The sequence below is a fragment of the Babylonia areolata genome, chromosome 13 (assembly GCF_041734735.1).
Source record: "Babylonia areolata isolate BAREFJ2019XMU chromosome 13, ASM4173473v1, whole genome shotgun sequence".
Classification (NCBI taxonomy): Eukaryota; Metazoa; Mollusca; class Gastropoda; order Neogastropoda; family Buccinidae; genus Babylonia; species Babylonia areolata.
Window position 1 is genome coordinate 11,867,156 of NC_134888.1, and position 23,933 is coordinate 11,891,088.

General features: G+C 40.0%; 1 protein-coding gene across 2 annotated transcripts in view; it reads left to right on the plus strand.

The window, feature by feature from the left end:
• LOC143289057 (F-box-like/WD repeat-containing protein TBL1X) overlaps positions 1 to 16,337 on the plus strand; it is a 133,788-nt gene extending 117,451 nt beyond the window's left edge. For both annotated transcript variants that reach the window (XM_076597873.1, XM_076597874.1), the window contains exons 14-15: positions 7,559 to 7,660; positions 10,534 to 16,337. In XM_076597873.1, coding sequence (XP_076453988.1) covers positions 7,559 to 7,660; positions 10,534 to 10,560 — 129 coding nt within the window. In that variant the 3' untranslated portion in view covers positions 10,561 to 16,337. The remainder of the gene's footprint in view (positions 1 to 7,558; positions 7,661 to 10,533) is intronic.
• Positions 16,338 to 23,933: the final 7,596 nt, after the last annotated feature.

Genomic DNA, 23,933 nt, shown 5'->3' on the forward strand with positions numbered 1-23,933 from the left:
AAAATTCTGTGCTCTTTGTTATTGAAGAAAGACCCATAAAAGTATATATTTTCTGAAAGGGAAATGAATAAAGAATACAAATCACATGATGTTTTCCCATTTTATATATTTTTAGTGACATGCTGTTGTTTTGAAATCAGTGTTTTGGTTTTTTTTGCTGCCCCATCATCTGCACCGTTTCAGTGGCATTACTCCCACGCCGCTCATTTTGATTCCCCCATACACTGCCACACCCGGGTTCATCCGTCATATTACCAGCGTCAGCAGTCCACAGGGAACCATCGATGTTAGGTCGCCAGGAGGCCACACACCAGAGGAGACCCTGCACTGCTGCTGAGTCACTTCGGTGGTGTTCAGTGGTGCCTGTTCTGATTTTACGTACTTAGGACACCACCTACTAAGCCCCCTACTAACGACAATAATGGCTTAGTCGCGGAGCCAGACTGAGTGAGCGTCCCTCCCAGAGTGGAGACCGCCACCACGTCCCTCAAACAACAGCCCCCCACGAATCCGCCGACACTGACGACATTGACAGGACTCGCCCCAAGCACAGAAGTGGAGGGGTATCGAAACTGAGGTCACCATGAGAGCAGGGCATGAAAGGCCACAGACTTTGAGACTATTTTGTTTATATTGATGACGATGACGGAGGAGGATGACGATGATGATGACGATGTTGCTATGGAGGTCCATTTTGGTTTGGAACTGCGTGACAAGGCTGTACTCTACACCTCCTGTCATAATGATATCCCGGTGTTAACCAGGCCCGAGAGATACAGACGCTTGCAGTGTTGGTCAGGTAATTAGAGCAACACACCCAAAGACGCATCCTTGAAGTGGATGACACTCGACTGTGTGGTCCCAGTCTCCCCATTTAAGCCCACAGCACACTCAGCTCTGGGTAGGAGCCGGCCACGGGCCGAAAAACCCACCTCCGCTGGGATTCGAACCCGCATCCTCTCAGCCGTCAGTCCGCGACGCTAACCACTTCGCCACGGCGGCTGGTTTGAAATCAGTGTTTTGTTTTTTGTCACATTTTCAACTTGTTCATTACAAACATTAGTCAGGTAATTTGCACTAAAATATATTTTCTGGACAAATGGATATCTGCACACACAAAATCATACTAGAACAACCACAATAGAAAAAAAACTGAAAAAGAAATAGATACATCATGCATTGTGACTTCTGCAAATGATAATATGGATGTGAGGCCACGCCCCCTCAGTCTCCACCACCCTCCTCTTCACCCCTCTCACAGGGTCACTTTATCCAGTTCTCATCAGACCGCGTTGGCTGAGTGCCAAGAAAATAGCTCACACTGTGTCCTGCTAAAAATTCGGTGACTTCTGTCGTCTTCTAGAGCTGAACAGCCGGCATCACTCACTGATAGTCAGTCGTATCTTGGTCACTCTCTTGATTGCTCCCTTTATTTTCTATCAAATCGTCCTATAAATGTTCACCACTGTCTTCTCCTTCGAATTTATGCTTCAATTCTTTCTGAGCATCAACTAAACAAAGTAATCTTGGTTGATTTAGTTCGCCACGATTGCATGTCTTGAGCACGGAGTTGGTCCGACATTTTGTTGAGTGAGCGAGGAGAGGAGCCAGGCAAAGACTGCGGCCAGTAACCCAACAAAAACGTTCAAATAAAGGACTGCCTTATGACACAGATGGTGTTTCTAGCTATGAGTAGAATCTAGAAAGATTCCCCAAGCTAAAGCTACCAGCATTTTTGTCAACGAACTGAATGCAAAGCAGGGAAAAGTCAGAATATTTCGATGACGAGTTATCTCGTCATTGTGGCAGCAAAGTGTACATGCTTTCCATGACGAGTTATCTCGTCATATAGGCAGCCTAGGGTTAACATGTACAATTATATTTTTATCTCTATTCATTGACATCTATTCATTGAGATTCCCAACATAGCAATATGCCGGGCATTTGCGTCATTCTGTACACAATGCCCAGAACTCTCTGCGTCTACATACTGGCACATTATTCATGTGTATGTATATCTCTTATATACAGGTGCATACACAGATTCCTTTCCATTACTGATTATGCACACTTACCCATTTACTTGGGTATATCTGTGCACGCTGCATGTATGCTTATACAGCCGCTTATTTCTTGTGACTCGATCTCTTGTCATTGGCATATTCCTGACATCATCACTCGAGTTGATGGAAGTTTATAATCCCTTTGCACATATATATGTATTCATTTTCATAAATTCATCGCTGCCTTGCTCTCGGAGGATGACTGCACTCACAGACAGAACTGCCTCATTCACGCCTGAATGTATGCTCCTTCACATATCAGTGGCTGGTCCTTAGGGACCCACACACACTCCCTTCCCACCCACAGGGCTAAGGATGCCCTCTCTTGGTGCAAGGTGGGAACAAGGCAACCCAACTCACTTGCCCACAACAATCACCCACAGGGCTTGAGATGCCCTAACCTGGTACAGGGAAGGATGAGGCAGTCCAACTTAGAGGTGCCACTCCAGACACACATGCCCTTCATTCCTTCCAGGTTTGTAAGGCATCCCTTCTTCCCCCCCTTGCCTACAACAACCCTTGGTTTGCACCACTGTGGTTGTGACAACAGCTCCACACGGGCCCTACATCCTAGCCAGCCCTCCCATGAAGGGGTATCTGTCTTTGCCTTCCAAGTAAGTCCATCTCTTCCACTCCTCACTAGTAGCAGAAGTCCTGGGTAGTAATTGTTTTCCTCTATACTCAGGAGAAAGGCATATTGACAAGGACGGATGCGTCTCACAAAGCACAATGAACCGTTCATTAGCCATGGGCGTACCTTTCTGCCCACTCATACCAGCACGGCAGATGCCGCATTCAAGCCCATTAGTTTGCCCCATCACCTTGCTTGAACAGAGATCCAGCATTGACATCTCAAACAGTTGGTGTTGGAAAGCACTTTCTGCACTTGGTCTTCCCTGCCCGATCCTTTCAGCCTCAACCACTGCTGTGGTTACAGATGGGCATTCCTTCTCAAGTACTGTCTTTCCAATGACACACTTCCAGGGGTTTCTAGCCTAGACAGTCTATCCCATCATGGAGCCCCAGCCTTCAGTCAAGGACCTGTCAGAGGATGACATTGTTGTCACTTTGGAAGCAAGCACCATGTCTTTCAGACACACAGTTGCACCACAAGACCCTGACAACTCCTTCTGGCTTCCTTACATTTCAGCAGAACCTGCATGGTGGACACCTTCATCCCTCAAGCACACAGCGGCTGTTTACCGATTTACCTATGCTGACTGGTGTCCTCCTAGGACCAGTATATGATAATCAGTCGTGTACGACAATGACCATCAGAACAGCAGAGGAGGCAACTGCTGTCCCGACTATCCGGGCTGGAATTTGATTATACAATTTATAGTAGAGAGTGTTTTGCCCAAGTTGCATCCCCACTCCCTCAATCAAGAGGGCCTTAGGACTCACCACTGGGATTGATCCCAAAGGCTAGTTAGCCTCCAAGGCTACAGCACTAGGTCCCAGTGCAATTTGACTTCTAGTGTGAGAGACATAGTCCTTCATGAGAGACTAAACTGCAAACGATTTCCCTTTGCTATTAAGAAACCACTGATAATACAGCTCTCACTTTGCTGTTGGCCATACTGAAAACGTATGTCAGATCAGTGATTTGATGTAAGTGGCCAGTACAACACATCTAGAGCCAGTTTTCTTCCTGCCCCCGTCCCGCTCCATCCCAAACTTAGTCCGCACCACACACAGCCAGAGGCCTGTCATGGATCTGGTCCCTTTCCACACTAAAGAACCTTCCAGCGAAAATTTTCCCCATGGAAACCCTCTTCCATTAGGAATTTCACCACAGAATGAGACTCAGTGACCTGGACTGGAGGCACATGAAGTGCACTCCCACAGCCTGATCCAACCCAGCCATTGACTGCCGACAACTTTCTGCAGGTTGCTCCAACATGCCACACTCAGGTAGAGAAGCCACCAAACCTTCCGTATGCCCCTTCGTGATGGTACCTGCTTGGGCAATTGCACAGCCTTGTCCCAGAGACACCAGGGACCTCAAGTCTCTTGTTGCCAAATGTCTGCCATTCTGTGCAAGGCAACATACCAGTGCTGTTTTTTGGCAGCGACAAAAAAGTGGCTGGTGGAGCGCCCATCGTCTGTCAGCTCGCATGCAGGAGCCCTACAGATCTGGCTGTCACGCCAAAGGCAAGCCCAACATGGTGGGCTACCTCTGTCTCGTGCCAGTTTCCTTCAAACACATATATCACTCCCACTATCGGCCCACAACCGATGTGGAATCATGAGATCAAACCACATGTGCATCTCCTTGCATTGACGCTCAACCGCGCTCAGGTGAGACAACCCAAAAGGGGACGTGTTTCCTTCCCTTCCTTTGATTCGAAGGGCTCTCAATAAAGTGTGGATTCAACACACTGACCCGATATTCTTTGCGCTTCATTTATCAGCTGTGGTCCACAGACCTCTCCCACAATACAGCTGCGGACCTCAGTTTTCTTTGCCTGCACCAATATCCGTAGGTGACACAGTACACTCTACTTTCATCGAATTCTACTTGAGGGACGTCATCGCTTTAGGGATGATGGCTCAAGAGGCATTGCCTCTGCAGTGGTCACACAACAGTCGTGCCATTCTGCACTAGTGGGTCACGGTTAAGTATGTGTAATTAAAAGGAAATTTTCTACCTAAAATTATGTTTAAGTAACATACTTACCGTGACCCACATATAAGACCCTCCTGTTCCTCCCCGCTTTCATTTCTCCCTGCACACTGCGCTGGTTGCGGTGATTTGCCGTAAAAAGAGGGCGCTAGTCAGGGGAGCAAAGGGGAGGTTACCTACTTCCGGGAGGTTATCGGCCGTAGCTACTTTCGTTTTCTCCGCATAGGCGGATAGTAGTTTGCACAGGACAAGAATGTCAGACCCCTGCCGGAGTCTGCACTAGTGGGTCATGATAAGTATATTACTTAAACATAATTTTAGGAAGAAAATTTCCTCTATGATTGTCACTATATTTCAGTCTGGGACACAGTACAATACACACTGTGATTGTCACTATGTTTCAGTCTGGGACACAGTACAATACACACTATGATTGTTGTCATGTTTCAGTCTGGGACACAGTACAATACACACTATGATTGTTGTCATGTTTCAGTCTGGGACACAGTACAATACACACTGATTGTCACTATGTTTCAGTCTGGGACACAGTACAATACACACTATGATTGTCACTATGTTTCAGTCTGGGACACAGTACAATACACACTGTGATTGTCGCTATGTTTCAGTCTGGGACACAGTACAATACACACTATGACTGTTGTCATGTTTCAGTCTGGGACACAGTACAATACACACTATGACTGTGATTATGTTTCAGTCTGGGACACAGTACACACTATGATTGTTGTCATGTTTCAGTATGGGACACAGTACACACTGTGATTGTAATTATATTTCAGTCTGGGGCACAGTACTATGCACACTATGATTGTTGTCATGTTTCAGTCTGGGACACAGTACAATACACACTATGACTGTTGTCATGTTTCAGTCTGGGACACAGTACAATACACACTGTGATTGTCACTATGTTTCAGTCTGGGACACAGTACAATACACATTATGATTGTTGTCATGTTTCAGTCTGGGACACAGTACAATGCACACTATGATTGTCACTATGTTTCAATCTGGGACACAGTACAATACACACTATGATTGTTGTCATGTTTCAGTCTGGGACACAGTACAATACACACTATGATTGTCACTATGTTTCAGTCTTGGACACAGTACAATACACATGATTGTTGTCATGTTTCAGTCTGGGACACTGTACAATACACACTATGATTGTTGTCATGTTTCAGTCTGAGGCACAGTACAATACACTCTATGATTGTTGTCATGTTTCAGTCTGGGACACAGTACAGTACATACTATGATTGTGACTGTTTCAGTCTGGGACACAGTACACACTATGATTGTTGTTATGTTTCAGTCTGGGACATAGTACAATACACACTATGATTGTTGTCATGTTTCAGCCCGGGACACAGTACACACTATGATTATCACTATGTTTCAGTCTGGGACATAGTACAATACACGCTATGATTGTCACTATGTTTTAGTCTGGGACACAGTACAATACACACTATGATTGTTGTCATGTTCCAGTCTGGAGCACAGTACAATACACACTATGACTGTGATTATGTTTCAGTCTGGGACACAGTACACACTATGATTGTTGTCATGTTTCAGTATGGGACACAGTACACACTGTGATTGTAATTATATTTCAGTCTGGGGCACAGTACTATGCACACTATGATTGTTGTCATGTTTCAGTCTGGGACACAGTACAATACACACTGTGATTGTTGTCATGTTTCAATCTGGGACACAGTACAATACACACTATGATTGTCACTGTGTCAGTCTGGGACACAGTACAATACACACTATGATTGTCACTGTTTCAGTTTGGGACACAGTAGAATACACTCTATGATTGTCACTATGTTTCAGTTGTTTCAGTCTGGGACACAGTACAATACACACTATGATTGTTGTCATGTTTCAGTCTGGGACACAGTACAATACACACTATGATTGTCACTGTTTCAGTCTGGGACACAGTACAATACACACTGCGATTGTTGTCATGTTTCAGTCTGGGGCACAGTACAATACACTCTATGATTGTTGTCATGTTTCAGTCTGGGACACAGTATAGTGCACACTATGATTGTCACTGTTTCAGTCTGGGACACAGTACAATACACATTATGATTGTTGTCATGTTTCAGTCTGGGACACAGTACACACTATGATAGTTGTCATGTTTCAGTCTGGGACACAGTACAATACACACTATGATTGTTGTCATGTTTCAGTCTGGGACACAGTACAATACACACTATGATTGTTGTCATGTTTCAGTCTGGGACACAGTACAATACACACTATTGTTGTTTGTTTTGTTTTGCGTTCGTGGGCTGCAACTCCCACGTTCACTCGTATGTATACGAGTGGGCTTTTACATGTATGACCGTTTTTACCCCGCCATGAAGGCAGCCATACCCCGTTGTTGGGGGTGTGCATGCTGGGTATGTTCTTGTTTCCATAACCCACCGAACGCTTACATGGATTACAGGATCTTTAACGTGCGTATTTGATCTTCTGCTTGCGTATACACACGAAGGGGGTTCAGGCACTAGCAGGTCCACACATATGTTGACCTGGGAGATCGGAAAAATCTCCACCCTTTACCCACCAGGCGCCGTTACCGAGATTCGAACCTGGGACCCTCAGATTGAAAGTCCAATGCTTTAACAACTCGGCTATTGCGTCCATCAATACACACTATGATTGTTGTCATGTTTCAGTCTGGGATACAGTACACACTATGATTGTTGTCATGTTTCAGTCTGGGACACAGTACACACTATGATTGTTGTCATGTTTCAGTCTGGGACAAAGTACAATACACTCTATGATTGTTGTCATGTTTCAGTCTGGGGCACTGGTTCACAGTTACAAAGGTACTGGTGGAATCTTTGAGGTGTGCTGGAATCACCGTGGTGACAAGGTTGGGGCCAGTGCTTCAGATGGATCGGTAAGTAATCAGTGAAGGCAGGAGAAATATCTTTCTGTTTGTTCCTGCCTTTTCTCATTTTTGAGTCATGCATGTACACAAAGTAAGGGTCACTATTGAACCTGTTTAAATTATGTGTGTGTCTGTCAATATGTGTGTGCTTATTTGGATGGTAAAAAGTGGTATAGCATGAGCCAGAAAATGTCAAACTACCTCGTGGGGTTTGTGGTAAAGAGAGTGGGCATGGGAAAGGGAAAACATTAGTGCCACATGGAAACGAAATGAAAAAAAACGGATTTTTTTTTTTCAAGAGGGTAGGGGAATAAGCATTACTAATTTTTATTTTTACATCCAGCCCTCTGGGCAAAAACAAAAACAAACAAAATAAATGAAACAAAAAATCAGAAAAGATACATGAAAACCGTCATCCACAGGTCACATTCCATTCACAGGAAGAGAAGAGGGATAGGAGAAGAGACAGCATACTGAATCATCATCACTACATCTTTGGATGCACTGGTTTCAAATCTGAATGATTCATAAGAAAATATTGAGTTCACTTTAAATTTTTGAAAGTTCAGGTCACTTTTTACAGTTTCAGAAATATGATTTGATAACCAACCCCAGACTTTGTAAAACTTGGTTTACATAATGTAATATTTGTGAAGGGGTGGTTAATTTTATGCGAATAGAACTAATGATGCCAAAGAAAGGAAGTGGAGGGGGAGGTAGAGGAGCTAAGGGACTTTGATGAATTGATGTGTTGATAGTTTGGATGTTATTTTAGCTCTCATGACACATTGCACTCCGTATGGTGGGTTTTCATGGATTGCATGCTTGTTTGTTTTGTTGTTTAGTTTTTTTTATTGAAAAATTCACATTGAAGTAGCTATGTTTTTTATATCAAGAAACATTAAATTACATAGCTAAAAATGTTTTTATTAGAATTTTATAAAACATGTGTAAAGTCATTATATAAACTGATATGCACTTGGTTTTTTTTTCTGCTATTATGTTGCACAATACTTAAAATTTCATCAGATGAAATTTTGAGATACTATTTCATGTGAAGAAATTATAGAGAAGAGGCTGTGATAGCAACAAGCCACCTATCGCATGTTCCTTGGGCCAGATTTTGTTTCTTTCAATTTCAAATTGGCAGAATCAAAAACATTATTTTGGTATCAAGGTAAACAATAGAATTTTCTCTCATGGAAGAAGCATGTAATGATGTGTACAGGGATTGTACTGGTAAAATCTATCTCTAGCCAAGCATGCATACATAGTTAGAAAACAGCATTTTTACTGCTTAACACCAAGGTTGCCTGTATGATGAGATAACTATTCAGCGCAGCCATGTACGCTTCACTGCCATTGTGACGAGATAACTCATCACTAAAATATTCAGACTTTTCCTGGGTTTGTATTGAGTTTATGGACAAAAACACTGGTAGCTTTAGCTTGGAGAATCTTTCTATGTTCTATTGATAGCTAGAAACCCCATCAACGTATGAGGCAGTCCTTTATTTAAACGATTCAGTTCGGTTACTGGCTGTGTTTTGACTCGCTTGTAGCATATTCAGCAAAATGGCAACACCCTACTAAAGCTATGTGATTGACATGCACCAAAATGACCAAAATTGCTTTCTTTAGCTGATGCTGAGAAAGAACTGCAGTGTCAAGTGGAAGACATTGAAGAACTTGTATTGGACTATTTGATAGAAAATAAGGGGAGTGGTGGCAAGATCAACAATCAGTGAGTGACACTGTACACCCCCATGACTGACCGTTTTGCCAATTAAAATTGGAGGGGGGAGCAACATTCTTGGCACTGAGCCACTGAGGTGTAGAGATAGAAAGAGGGTGAGGGGACTGAAGGGAAGTGGACAAAGTGAAGTGGGTCAGAGAGGGGGAAGAGGGACAGAGCCCATCAGGGCATGGCTTTACTGTGTTTAAGGGGATCAATGTAGGGCCAACAAACAGCATTCAGCCCATCATTCACAACTTCTCTGATGACAGTGGACCGAGAAGAAATCCGCACAGCACAGACTGCATTGACTTTTTGTCTCTTATTGTAGATGATAATCTAAATCAGAAATTTGTTGAGGAAACCAATTTGTATGCACAGTAGACACTTCAACAGGTACAGGCAGGCAGGCAGAAAAAGCACCCCAGATTATCAGCAGAACAGATATAAAATAAATAAAAAAGAAGAAAATATTGATGTGTTTGAAATTAAACAGTTCTTGGGTTTGACTTCACTTATGGGCATGATGAAAACTGATTGGACTGAAAGGATTGAACAATTGCATCTATGTTGTTGTCACTTGGAGTAGTCACAATGAATTGAGTTTTTTTTTTCTTTTTTTTCTCCTCTTTTTTTCTTGTATAATTCGCTTGGACAGTTATCCATTCATCCAGAAAACATTGTATTACTGTGCAAATGATCAGATTAATGTTTGTAATGAACAAGTTGAAAATCTGACAAAAACGAGAACACTCATTTTCAAAACAATTGCATGTCTTGGGGAAATACAAAATTGCAAAACATCATATGTTTTGTATTCTTTCTTCATTTATTTTTAAGAAAATGTGTATTTTATGGGTCTCTTCAATAACAAAGTGCACAGAATTCTGTTGAAAATATATACCCTTTTTGTGAAAAATCCATGGCAAATAGATTTAACTTTGATCTTATTTCCCGGGCAGCGAAAGGGTTAGTAAGACAAACATGTTAAGGAAGGAAATAACACTTAGAATTGAACAGCAGAAATAGCGTCTCATTTTAATGCTCTTAGGAATGTCGTCACTGGATGCTAAGTGTCAATTGTGTAACGTAAATGTGTTTGTATTCCTGAATGGAGAGAAACAGGTTGCATGACGCCTTGTTTCAGGTGTTCGTACTGGACCTGAGAAAGTAAGGAGGCCAGCACCACTGTGTTGTTGATGCCTTACCCTTGCTGCAGCAGCTGCTGACGTACATGAGGACAGCACGACCCTCTCCCCACCCTTTCTCTGGACAACTGGGTCATGTGGTGAGGGATCTGTGTCAACGACCATTGACACAGTGTCATGCACAACATTTAGCACCTCCACAATTTGCTGTTTGTGTGTTGTGTGCTGCTGGTCTCCTGCTTGCCTTCTTCACTGTCTGGAGGATGGGATGTTGAGAAATGTTCTGCAGCTGTGAACCATATGAGCGTCACAGACACCCTGTGTTGACACAGTTTGACAGGTGTGTGTAACGTGGAGGTAGATTCACCAAAAGGGGAGACCTATATGGATCTGAACTTGAGAATGGCAGGTAAGGCTGGTGTACACCACCCAAATTGAATACCTGTGTGTATGGCAGTGTGCAAAGACAACAGCGAGGCCCACACTGACAAACATCCAGGTATGGTGGCCATGCTGTTTACCTGTCATCCTGGTACACAGCAGGGAAGGGAAAGAACACCCACAAAAAATGCAGCTTTGACACTTCAAAAACTGTTACCCGTAATATGTTTTTAGGAAAAAATGAGTGAATTTGAAATTAATGTTGTTATTTTGAAGTAATTGTCTTCTTCATGAAAACAAATGGCATTATGTTCTGCTTCTATCTGGCCTTGTGTCAAGAGTTCAGTCTAAAAGGAGTGGTGGATGACCTGAAGAAGGAAGAGAGAAACGGACAGAGGTGAACACTCATCAGCCCAGAGACTGGATCTACACAAAACAGTGAGCCACTCATCAGCCCAGAGACTGGATCTACACAAAACAGTGAGCCACTCATCAGCCCAGAGACTGGATCTACACAAAACAGTGAGCCACTCATCAGCCCAGAGACTGGATCTACACAAAACAGTGAGCCAGTGCCAGTTGCAGCATATAACTTGGTGCATAGACGATAGGAAGTGACTTAGTCAGCTGCACAGTGATGAGTGCTGGGTCACATGACAAAGACTATTTTCTGTTGATGTGAGCAGTGGCTGTGCAGTGTAGAATTCCCACAACACACAACTGACAGTGTCTCTTCAGCCATTGGTACCTGCCAATGTTTTCATTTTTATTGACAGCAGCTTCACAAGGGTGTGCATCAGATTCATGTAGTGACTTGGCTTTATTGGATTTAAACTACAGAGTGGAATAGAAAATAATGGAAAAGAAGTGGTAGAAAATTACATGCCTAGTGAAGGGACATATCAAGTAACATTAAGTCGAGGTTTCAAGATTTGTATGTGGAAAAGGAGGAGGGAAGAAAGGGGGTAAAATCTGCTGGCAAATCTCAAACGTCAATGTTGTCTTGTTATTGCAGTTGATGTGACCTTCAGCCCAGACAGTGACAACTTTCCTCTGAAGTCTGACAGTCACAGAATCTTTCTTTTTTTTTTCCAACAGTAAAAAAAAATTCCAGTATGCCAATTAAGTTCACAGCTTAACCGTAAAGTAAATACAGCAGATTTTTTTTTTAAGAAACTGAAATAAGCAATAGAGGTCAAACCTAGAAGACCAGGGAAGAGTCACCAATATGTAGCAACAACAATATAAGAGCATTAAGATCAACAATTCACATATGTTGGGTTGCTTTGCTGGTTTGGCATCTGCTTAGCTGTTGTGGTACAGCGTTTTTGGATTTGTCCGAACGCAATGACGCCTCCTTGAGTGACTGAACTGAACGATTGACACTCACACACATGAAATAATAACAACATCAGCATCTCACATTCATATACATAGAATAAGGCAAAACAAATTGACATACAAGAATCAACAGACACATGACATAAAAGGAACATTTAGGTTGCATAAGGAATCGAATTGGATTGAGAAAGTGGACAAAATACATTCACACTATTCAGCCTCAGTAATAAGAAATAATATTTAAAAAATGTATACTTCCAAAAACAAATGCCATACATTTTCCATGATTAACATAATTGTTTGTGAAGTTTTGTTTGCAAAACATGGTTTTCATTGCTTTGCCAAAGCTATCACATATTGGTACTGTAGGACATGTTCAGTGTCATATACTGGCAGTTTCAAACTGGTGCAAGCTATAGCCTGTAGATTTGCTCTGTTGGACAGTTTGTTTGGCTACACAATACTGAGATGGACCTCCAGTTCAGGCACAAGGAATTCCATCATCTCGCTTTTTTAAAGGTTGTGCATCAAAGACTTGTACAATGAAGTGTTCAGCACCATGCCTGGAAGATGTGCAGTGGTGTTGAATAACACATATTTCAACAGCAGCAGCATCAAGCTGCTGTTTGTCAAGGAATGTCTCAGTTCCATATGGAAGGAAGCAGGATCAGTTTAAATGGCTATTACCTTTCTTGGGGAAGCAAAGCTGAAGGGAACACATGGAAGGAAATGCCATTATACTCCTATCTTCTGTCCTTTTCTTCTTCTTCTCATTGGTTTATTGTCTAATTACTACAAGGCAGTTCAGAGTGGTATATATTCATTCTTTCCACCACATATGTACCACTCAATGTGTATGGAGAATTGGTGAGGGATTGGGGGTGGGAGTGAGGAGGGTCATTGAAAAAAAACACATATGAATTTGGCCTTCTCTCATTACTTCGAAAAGCTTTTGAGCAGCATTGTCAATGTCAGGCTTTATGATCATTGGCAGCTAAAACTTGTGTACAAAAATTGAACTAATCTTGATCTCTTGTATTTATGATAATTATATTTGTCACTGTAATCATTGAGTTTAGCATTGCTCACTGTCCTTTGTCATGGTGGCTGTGTGATTTCTTTGGAAACAATTTGTGTGTGTGTGATGAAAGCTGTTGCATTCTTTTTGTAGAAAGTGATTTGTAAAATCGTATGTATAGATGCAGCTTTGTGAGTGTCGATGTGTTAAGCAATTTTTTAAAGTGTGCCTGTTCATGAGACCACAGATTGATAGAATGTATGTGAGGGAGGGCACTGTGATACAAAGTGTAGTTCATTTTTGCTTTTTGTTGTCGTTGTGTTGTTTTTTTTAAAGATTTTTGCTCCAGCTGTTACAGAACATAGCAGAAACTTCCCCAGTGTGTGCATGCAGGCATCAAACATAATGGCAGAAGAGAAACTATTCATTCTTTGCAATGTATGTGGCCTTTTGTCAGTAGACATGTCTCCCACCCTTAAGTCTTCTATCTCTGCCCAGGACTGAAAGCACAGTCCTGAAAGCAAGACAAACATTCACTGTTTGGGAAATCTGCAGGAAATCAACAAATTACTCAATATTTAGATTCTCTGCAGTGAGTTAAAACTAGAGCAGGCAATAGTATTTTTGTTTGTATGGAGAGTACTTTAGAAGGCTTCATGTGAACATGTACCTGGGTGCAGATCACAGAGAAAACATGCAGAAAGGTACTTCACCAAAAGAAAAAGACACTTCACCAAAACATGCAGAAAGAAACTTCACCAAAATTTGCATTAAAATACTTTACCAAAGCATGCACATCATAAAAGTCTTAAAGAGAGAGAGAGAAGATTTCAGTTGCTATCTTGGATGTCCCCCTGCTGAAGAAGATCAAAGGGGAAAAGGAGGCTTCTTCTCAGTTGGAAGGAAATAATTTCCATGTTGAAAGAAGTGTCATGCACCTCTCCATGAAGCACATTTTACTCCTGTTAACCAGCATGAATACCATATGGAGAGAAGTTATTTTGAAGAATAATTATGAAATACAGAATGAATGGGTAGATTTCTTCAAAAAAATTTTAAATCATCCATTTCCTCCCCGATGACATGTCACCCAGCAAAAAAATGTTATTACTATTTGTTATTTGAATTGGTTGCATTCCTGATTTAGGTAACATTTTCTTTCAGTCCTGTTCACTTAGGTGTATGTTATTTCAGCTGTCAAAAGACACCAGGTGTATGTTATTTCAGCTGTCAAAAGACACCAGGTGTTATTTCAGCTGTCAAAAGACACTAGGTGTATGTTATTTCAGCTGTCAAAAGACACCAAGTCAGAGTTAAAGACCCAAAATTAATGTAACTGTCTTCATTTCTTTGTAACATTGTCATAATGTAAAATGAAATGCAAGAATTTTGCCAAATCATGTTGGCCACTTGAATAAACCAGTTATCACATTTAGTTTTTTAACTTCTGGTCGGCTTTTATGCCTACTCCATTCTTGTGTGAAAGATTAATAGTTAAATGCACGCCAGGCGCCATTAAAATAAGGCATGAAAAATTGAGGGAGTGATATACCATACTATAGTGTCATGACCATGTTTGAGAAAACCAGAACTATTCTGTCTTAAAGAATGCAGAATGTCTAGGCACTGAGGCTGTGATGACTGTTTTACCTTGTATTCCTCTTGAATAGACTTATTCATTAAGTTGAACACACTTCACCAAGCACTGGTTGCACAGTGAGGAGACAACTCTCTGTATTCATTTATGCATAGACACACAGACACTTTATAACAATGTGATATATAACTTGTAAGCTTTCTGTTCATTCTGCATATATATATATTGAATTCATCAACTAGATTTAAGGCCAGACACACACATGCTGTCTTAACGCATGTTTATTATTGTCTTGAAGTATTCATAAAATATTTAGTACAGAGGCACTTTTGTTTCAAAATAGCTGCCCTGGCAAACATCCCAGACCTTCAGCTTCATGTGGATAAGATCAGCAGCTATACTGGAAACACTGGACATGGCATCAGTGCCAAGAGACAAAGAAAATGTTGAGCAGTAAAATCCAGTGCCAACAGGTGTCTTAATTGAACAGAAAAAAAGGTGAGGAAGTTGAAAACAACACTTACCTTTTCAGTTCCATCAGCAGTGCCAGTGACTTATGCCATGAACTGAAAGCAGGACTGGAAAGACAGCAGCAGCATGTAACAAACTGAGCAAGATATGGTGCAGCATCTGTGATTCTTGACAGGAGACAGTGACATCAAATGCCTTGTAAGATCCTAGGCATCAAATGGTACGATTTTCTTTCAAATGAAGAGATCATAGAGAGATTGCATCAGCTTCTTGTGTCATTACCATAATCTGCAAACTATCTCAGCTGACTGAGACATGCACAACAGCTCCCAGGAGCCAGCATTGCATGCCAGGCTGTGAACAGAACACCAGGAGGTCAGAGAAAGAGGGGAGTCCTGGATAAGGTGGCCACAAACAGTGGAGAGAGCTCTCAGACTTGTCAACAGATGATGGAGTGACACTAGCAAACTAGCTGAGGACTGCAGAAAATAGAACGGGTTGACTGCTTTATGCATCAGACAACACGAGAGTATATAAGTTAAAAAATTAACTTGAAGTATGCTTTAAAAAAAAAATATATATATATATATATATATATATGGATTTTACCTGTTATTCAATGGGTATTGGGTATGTTATGGCCTGTTAATCAATGGTTAAAGGTGCTTTTTACCAAGTTATGGCCTGATGAGGTTAAAATATCTGTAGTATATGTTCCATTTTTAGTCAGGATTCTTGTGTGGCTGCATCACTGTCAAATCAGCTGAAAACAAAATGTCATGTGTTGTCTTTCAACATTATGATGGTTAGCATTGCTTGTGTACCAATTGTTGTATGTTGTCATATCATGGTGATGTGAAAACTGTTCACAAGCTTGTGGTTTTCTGCTTGTTCCTTTGGACAAGCAAATTTGTGAGCAGGTATTTCTCAAATGGCATTGGTATCAATGTTGAATAAAATTCAGAAATATTCTGTCATAAGTTTAATGTGTGTAACTGCTTCGTCAGAATGTTTTGGAATGTAAACCTTCTGATCCCACACCAATATGAAAATTACACTGTAGACTGATTGGCCACAAGAGCACAGGAGGGAACGTAAAAACCACTTGATCATTTGTATTTGTATTTCTTTTTATCATAACTGATTTCTCTGTGCGAAATTCGGGCTGCTCTCCCCAGGGAGAGCGTGTCGCTACACTACAGCGCCACCCTTTTTTTTTTCTTTTTTTTCCTGCGTGCAGTTTTATTTGTTTTTCCTATCAAAGTGGATTTTTCCACATAATTTTGCCAGGAACAACCGTTTTGTTGCCATGGGTCCTTTTATGTGCGCTAAGTGCATGCTGCACATGGGACCTCGGTTTATCGTCTCATTCAAATAACTAGCATCCAGACCACCACTCAAGGTCTAGTGGAGGGGGAGAAAATATCGGCGGCTGAGCCGTGATTCGAACCAGTGCACTCAGATTCTCTCACTTCCTAGGCGGACGCTTTACCTCTAAGCCATCACTCCACATCATCACCATATTCTGCTAATTCTCACCATATTTTTCAGTCAACAGGGTGCTTTGAAACTGGTTAAGTGTGAAACCTGATAAAAAGATGTTTTTCAAAAACCTTCCACACACAAGGACAGTACACACTAAATTTATGGCTCAAAATGGAGAACCTGAAATCTACAATTTTATCAGGGTGACAGAACTGCTAAGGAGATCCATTTTAGGTTTAGGACTAAATGACAAAGCAGTATTGTACACTTCATTTCATAACAAATCTCCAACATAATCCCAGTGTCAGCCAGGCAGAGATATGAGTGGATGTACTGACAGGAAGGTCTCTCTCTGGCATCATCTTCAATGGAAACACGGAGTTTTCATTGTAGGATAGTTAACAGAGTGGAAAACACGCATTTAAAATTTTATTATGGTTAACTATGTGTTTTCCACTCTGTTAACCATCCTACAATGAAAACTGCGTGTTTTCGACCATGTTAACCACCATACAATGGGCGACCATGTTAACCACCATACAATGGGCGACCATGTTAACCACCAAACAATGAAAAGTGTATGCTTCCCAACTCTCAAAAAAGAAAACTGCATGTTAATCCTCTTACTTTGAAAACTGTGTTTCCAACTCTGTAAACCACTATACAATGAAAGCTGCGTGCTTCCAACTCTGTTAACCATACTACAATGAGAACTGCGTGTTTCCAAATCCGCTAAACACCATGCAATGAAAATTACGTGTTTTCACATCTGTTACGCACCATACAATGAAAACTCTGTGTTACTAACTCTGTTAAGCACCATACAATGAAAACTGTATCTTTCCAACTGTTAACCACCATGCAATGAAAATCGTGTGTTACCAAATCTCTTAACCACCATACAATGAATACTGTGTGTTCACAACACTGTTAACCACCATACAATGAAAACTGTGTGTTCAAACTCTGAAAACCATTCTACAGTGAAAACTACGTGTTTCCAAATCTGTTACTCATCTTACATTTGAAACTGTATTTCCAACTCTGTTGGAATGAAAACTGTCTTTACAACACTGTTAACCACGACACAATCAAAATTGTCTGTTTCCAACTCTGTTAACCATCCTACAATGAAAACTCTGTTTCCAACTCTCTTTACAATCCTGTAATGAAAACTGTGTGTTTCCAACGCTGTTAACCATCCTACAATGAGAACTGCGTGTTTCCAAATCCGCTAAGCACCATGCAATGAAACCTACGTTTTTTCAGATCTGTTAACCACCATGTAATGAAAACTGTGTGTTTCCAGCTCAGTTATCCATCTTAAAATGAGTCTTTCCGACTTTGTTATCTATCCTACAATGAAAACTGTGTGTTTCCAACTCTGTTAACCATTCTACAATGAAAACATACTTTTAAGTGTATGGTGGTTAACAGTGTTGGAAATACAATTTTCATTGTATGGTGCTTAAGAGAGTTGGAAACAGTTTTCATTGTATCGTGGTTAACAGTGTTAAAAAACAGTTTTCAGTGCATGGTGGTTAACAAATTTGGAAACACGTAGTTTTTTATTTTATGGTGGTTAACAGCATTGGAAACACACAGTTTTCATTGCATGGTCGTTAACAGTTGGAAGCACGTAGTTTTCAGTGTATGGTGGTTAACAGTATTGGAAACACACTGTTTTCGTTGTATTATGGTTTAAAAACACACAGGTTTCATTGTATGATGATTAACACTGTTGACCTTCCTACCATGAAAACTGCGTGTTTCCAAATGTGTTAACCATCATACAATGAAAATTATTTCCAACTCTGTTAATCAGCATACAGTGAAAACTGTGCCTCCGACACTATTAACCATCCTATAATGAAAACTGTTTCCGACCATGTTAACTACCATGCAATGGGCGACAATGGTTCCATTAAATGTGTTTTCAACTCTGTTAACCATCCTACAATGAAAACTACGTGTTTCCTACTGTTAACCATCCTGCAATGAAAACTGTTTCCGACCATGTTAACTACCATACAATGGGTGACCATGTGTTTCCATCTGTATTAACTGAAAACTGTGTTTTCAACTCTTTAATCATCTTATATTGAAAACTGTTTCCAACTCTCTAAACCACTATACAATGAAAGCTGCGTGTTTCCAAATCCGCTAAGCCCCATCCAATGAAAACTACGTATTTCCAAATCTGTTAATCATCATACAATAAAAACTGTGAAACTGAAAACTATTTACTCATCCTACATTGAAAACTGTATTTCCAACTCTGTTACCCGGGTATCCTACAATGAAAACTGTGTCTTTACAACACTGTTAAACACCATACAATCTGTTTCCAACTCTGTTATACAATGAAAACTGTGTTTCCAACTGCCTTTACAATCCTACAATCAAAACTGTTCCAACTCTGTTAACCACCATTCATGAAAACTGTTAACCATCCTGAAACCTGTTTCTAACCCTACAATGAAAACTGTGTGTTTCCGACTTTTGTTAACTGCCATACAATGGGCGGCCATGTTAACCACCAAACAATGAAAATTGTATGCTTCCAATCCTAAAAAGAAAACTGTGTTTCCAACTGTATTAACCACCACAGAAAGAAAACTGCTCAACTGCTTCAACTCTTTACTCATCTTACATTGAAAACTGTTCACCAAACTGCATGTTTCCAACTGTATTAATCACCACAGAAAGAAAACTGTGTGTTTTCAACTCTTTTATCATCTTATATTGAAAACTGTTTCCAACTCTCTAAACCACTATACAATGAAAGCTGTGGTTTCCAACTCTGTTAAGCATTCCACAATGAAAACTCTTTCCAAGTCTGCTAACCACCATGCAATGAAAATCGTGTTTCCGAATCTGTTAACCACCATGCAATGAAAACTGTATTTCTAACTCTCATAACCACCATACAATGAAAACTGTGTTCACAACACTGCTAATACACTAAAAACTGTGAAACGCTGAAAACTATCCTACAATGAAAACTGTATTACAATGAAAACTGTGTGTTCAAACTGAAAACCAAACTGAAATCTGTGTTTTAACCACTATACAATCAAAATTTGCTAAAACCAAACTGAAAACTGTGTTTTAACAATACTGTTAACCATTATACAATTAAAATTGTCTCTTTCCAACTCTGTTAACCATCCTACAATGAATACTTTGTGTTCAAACTCTGAAAACCATCCTACAGTGAAAACTACGTGTTTCCAAATCTGTTACTCATCTTGCATTTGAAACTGTGTATTTCCAACTCTGTTGGAATGAAAACAGTATCTTTACAACACTGTTAACCACAACACAATCAAATATGTCTGTTTCCAACTCTGTTAACCATCCTACAAAGAAAACTGTGTGTTTCCAACTCTGGTGGTTAACAGTGTTGGAAACACACAATTTTCATTGTATGGTGCTTAAGAGAGTTGGAAACACAGTTTTCATTGTATCGTGGTTAACAGTGTTGTAAAACAATTTTCAGTGCATGGTGGTTAACAAATTTGGAAACACGTAGTTTTTTATTTTATGGTAGTTAACAACATTGGAAACATACAGTTTTCATTGTAGGATGGTTAACAGAGTTGGAAACACAGTTTTCATTGCATGGTCGTTAACAGTTGGAAGCACGTAGTTTTCAGTGTATGGTGGTTAACAGTATTGGAAACACACTGTTTTCGTTGTATTATGGTTTATAGCGATGGAAACACACAGGTTTGATTATTTGCTGGTTAACAGAGATGGAAACACGCAGTTTTTATCATATTGTGGTTATCAGAGTTGGAAATATACAGTTTTCATTGTATGGTCGTTAATACAGTTGGAAACACAGAGATTTCATGGTAACATGGTTAACAGAATTGGAAAGGCACAGTTGTCATTGCAGGATGGTTAACAGAGTTGAAAACACACAGGTTTCATTGTATGATGATTAACACTGTTGACCTTCCTACCATGAAAACTGCGTGTTTCCAAATGTGTTAACCATCATACAATGAAAACTATTTCCAACTCTGTTAATCAGCATACAGTGAAAACTGTGCCTCCGACACTATTAACCATCCTATAATGAAAACTGTTTCCGACCATGTTAACTACCATGCAATGGGCGACAATGGTTCCATTAAATGTGTTTTCAACTCTGTTAACCATCCTACAATGAAAACTACGTGTTTCCTACTGTTAACCATCCTGCAATGAAAACTGTTTCCGACCATGTTAACTACCATACAATGGGTGACCATGTGTTTCCATCTGTATTAACTGAAAACTGTGTTTTCAACTCTTTAATCATCTTATATTGAAAACTGTTTCCAACTCTCTAAACCACTATACAATGAAAGCTGCGTGTTTCCAAATCCGCTAAGCCCCATCCAATGAAAACTACGTATTTCCAAATCTGTTAATCATCATACAATAAAAACTGTGAAACTCTGAAAACTATTTACTCATCCTACAATGAAAACTGTATTTCCAACTCTGTTACCCGGGTATCCTACAATGAAAACTGTGTCTTTACAACACTGTTAAACACCATACATTCTGTTTCCAACTCTGTTACATCTACAATGAAAACTGTGTTTCCAACTGCCTTTACAATCCTACAATCAAAACTGTTCCCACTCTGTTAACCACCATTCATGAAAACTGTTAACCATCCTGAAACCTGTTTCTAACCCTACAATGAAAACTGTGTTTCCGACTTTTGTTAACTGCCATACAATGGGCGGCCATGTTAACCACCAAACAATGAAAATTGTATGCTTCCAATCCTAAAAAGAAAACTGTGTGTTTCCAACTGTATTAACCACCACAGAAAGAAAACTGCTCAACTGCTTCAACTCTTTACTCATCTTACATTGAAAACTGTTCACCAAACTGCATGTTTCCAACTGTTTAATCACCACAGAAAGAAAACTGTGTGTTTTCAACTCTTTTATCATCTTATATTGAAAACTGTTTCCAACTCTCTAAACCACTATACAATGAAAGCTGTGGTTTCCAACTCTGTTAAGCATTCCACAATGAAAACTCTTTCCAAGTCTGCTAACCACCATGCAATGAAAATCGTGTTTCCGAATCTGTTAACCACCATGCAATGAAAACTGTATTTCTAACTCTCATAACCACCATACAATGAAAACTGTGTTCACAACACTGCTAATACACTAAAAACTGTGAAACGCTGAAAACTATCCTACAATGAAATGAAAAAACTGTATTACAATGAAAACTGTGTGTTCAAACTGAAAACCAAACTGAAATCTGTGTTTTAACCACTATACAATCAAAATTTGCTAAAACCAAACTGAAAACTGTGTTTTAACAATACTGTTAACCATTATACAATTAAAATTGTCTCTTTCCAACTCTGTTAACCATCCTACAATGAATACTTTGTGTTCAAACTCTGAAAACCATCCTACAGTGAAAACTACGTGTTTCCAAATCTGTTACTCATCTTGCATTTGAAACTGTGTATTTCCAACTCTGTTGGAATGAAAACAGTATCTTTACAACACTGTTAACCACAACACAATCAAAATTGTCTGTTTCCAACTCTGTTAACCATCCTACAAAGAAAACTGTGTGTTTCCAACTCTGGTGGTTAACAGTGTTGGAAACACACAATTTTCATTGTATGGTGCTTAAGAGAGTTGGAAACACAGTTTTCATTGTATCGTGGTTAACAGTGTTGTAAAACAATTTTCAGTGCATGGTGGTTAACAAATTTGGAAACACGTAGTTTTTTATTTTATGGTAGTTAACAACATTGGAAACATACAGTTTTCATTGTAGGATGGTTAACAGAGTTGGAAACACAGTTTTCATTGCATGGTCGTTAACAGTTGGAAGCACGTAGTTTTCAGTGTATGGTGGTTAACAGTATTGGAAACACACTGTTTTCGTTGTATTATGGTTTATAGCGATGGAAACACACAGGTTTGATTATTTGCTGGTTAACAGAGATGGAAACACGCAGTTTTTATCATATTGTGGTTATCAGAGTTGGAAATATACAGTTTTCATTGTATGGTCGTTAATACAGTTGAAACACAGAGATTTCATGGTAACATGGTTAACAGAATTGGAAAGGCACAGTTGTCATTGCAGGATGGTTAACAGAGTTGAAAACACACAGGTTTCATTGTATGATGATTAACACTGTTGACCTTCCTACCATGAAAACTGCGTGTTTCCAAATGTGTTAACCATCATACAATGAAAACTATTTCCAACTCTGTTAATCAGCATACAGTGAAAACTGTGCCTCCGACACTATTAACCATCCTATAATGAAAACTGTTTCCGACCATGTTAACTACCATGCAATGGGCGACAATGGTTCCATTAAATGTGTTTTCAACTCTGTTAACCATCCTACAATGAAAACTACGTGTTTCCTACTGTTAACCATCCTGCAATGAAAACTGTTTCCGACCATGTTAACTACCATACAATGGGTGACCATGTGTTTCCATCTGTATTAACTGAAAACTGTGTTTTCAACTCTTTAATCATCTTATATTGAAAACTGTTTCCAACTCTCTAAACCACTATACAATGAAAGCTGCGTGTTTCCAAATCCGCTAAGCCCCATCCAATGAAAACTACGTATTTCCAAATCTGTTATTCATCATACAATAAAAACTGTGAAACTCTGAAAACTATTTACTCATCCTACAATGAAAACTGTATTTCCAACTCTGTTACCCGGGTATCCTACAATGAAAACTGTGTCTTTACAACACTGTTAAACACCATACAATCTGTTTCCAACTCTGTTATACAATGAAAACTGTGTTTCCAACTGCCTTTACAATCCTACAATCAAAACTGTTCCCACTCTGTTAACCACCATTCATGAAAACTGTTAACCATCCTGAAACCTGTTTCTAACCCTACAATGAAAACTGTGTGTTTCCGACTTTTGTTAACTGCCATACAATGGGCGGCCATGTTAACCACCAAACAATGAAAATTGTATGCTTCCAATCCTAAAAAGAAAACTGTGTTTCCAACTGTATTAACCACCACAGAAAGAAAACTGCTCAACTGCTTCAACTCTTTACTCATCTTACATTGAA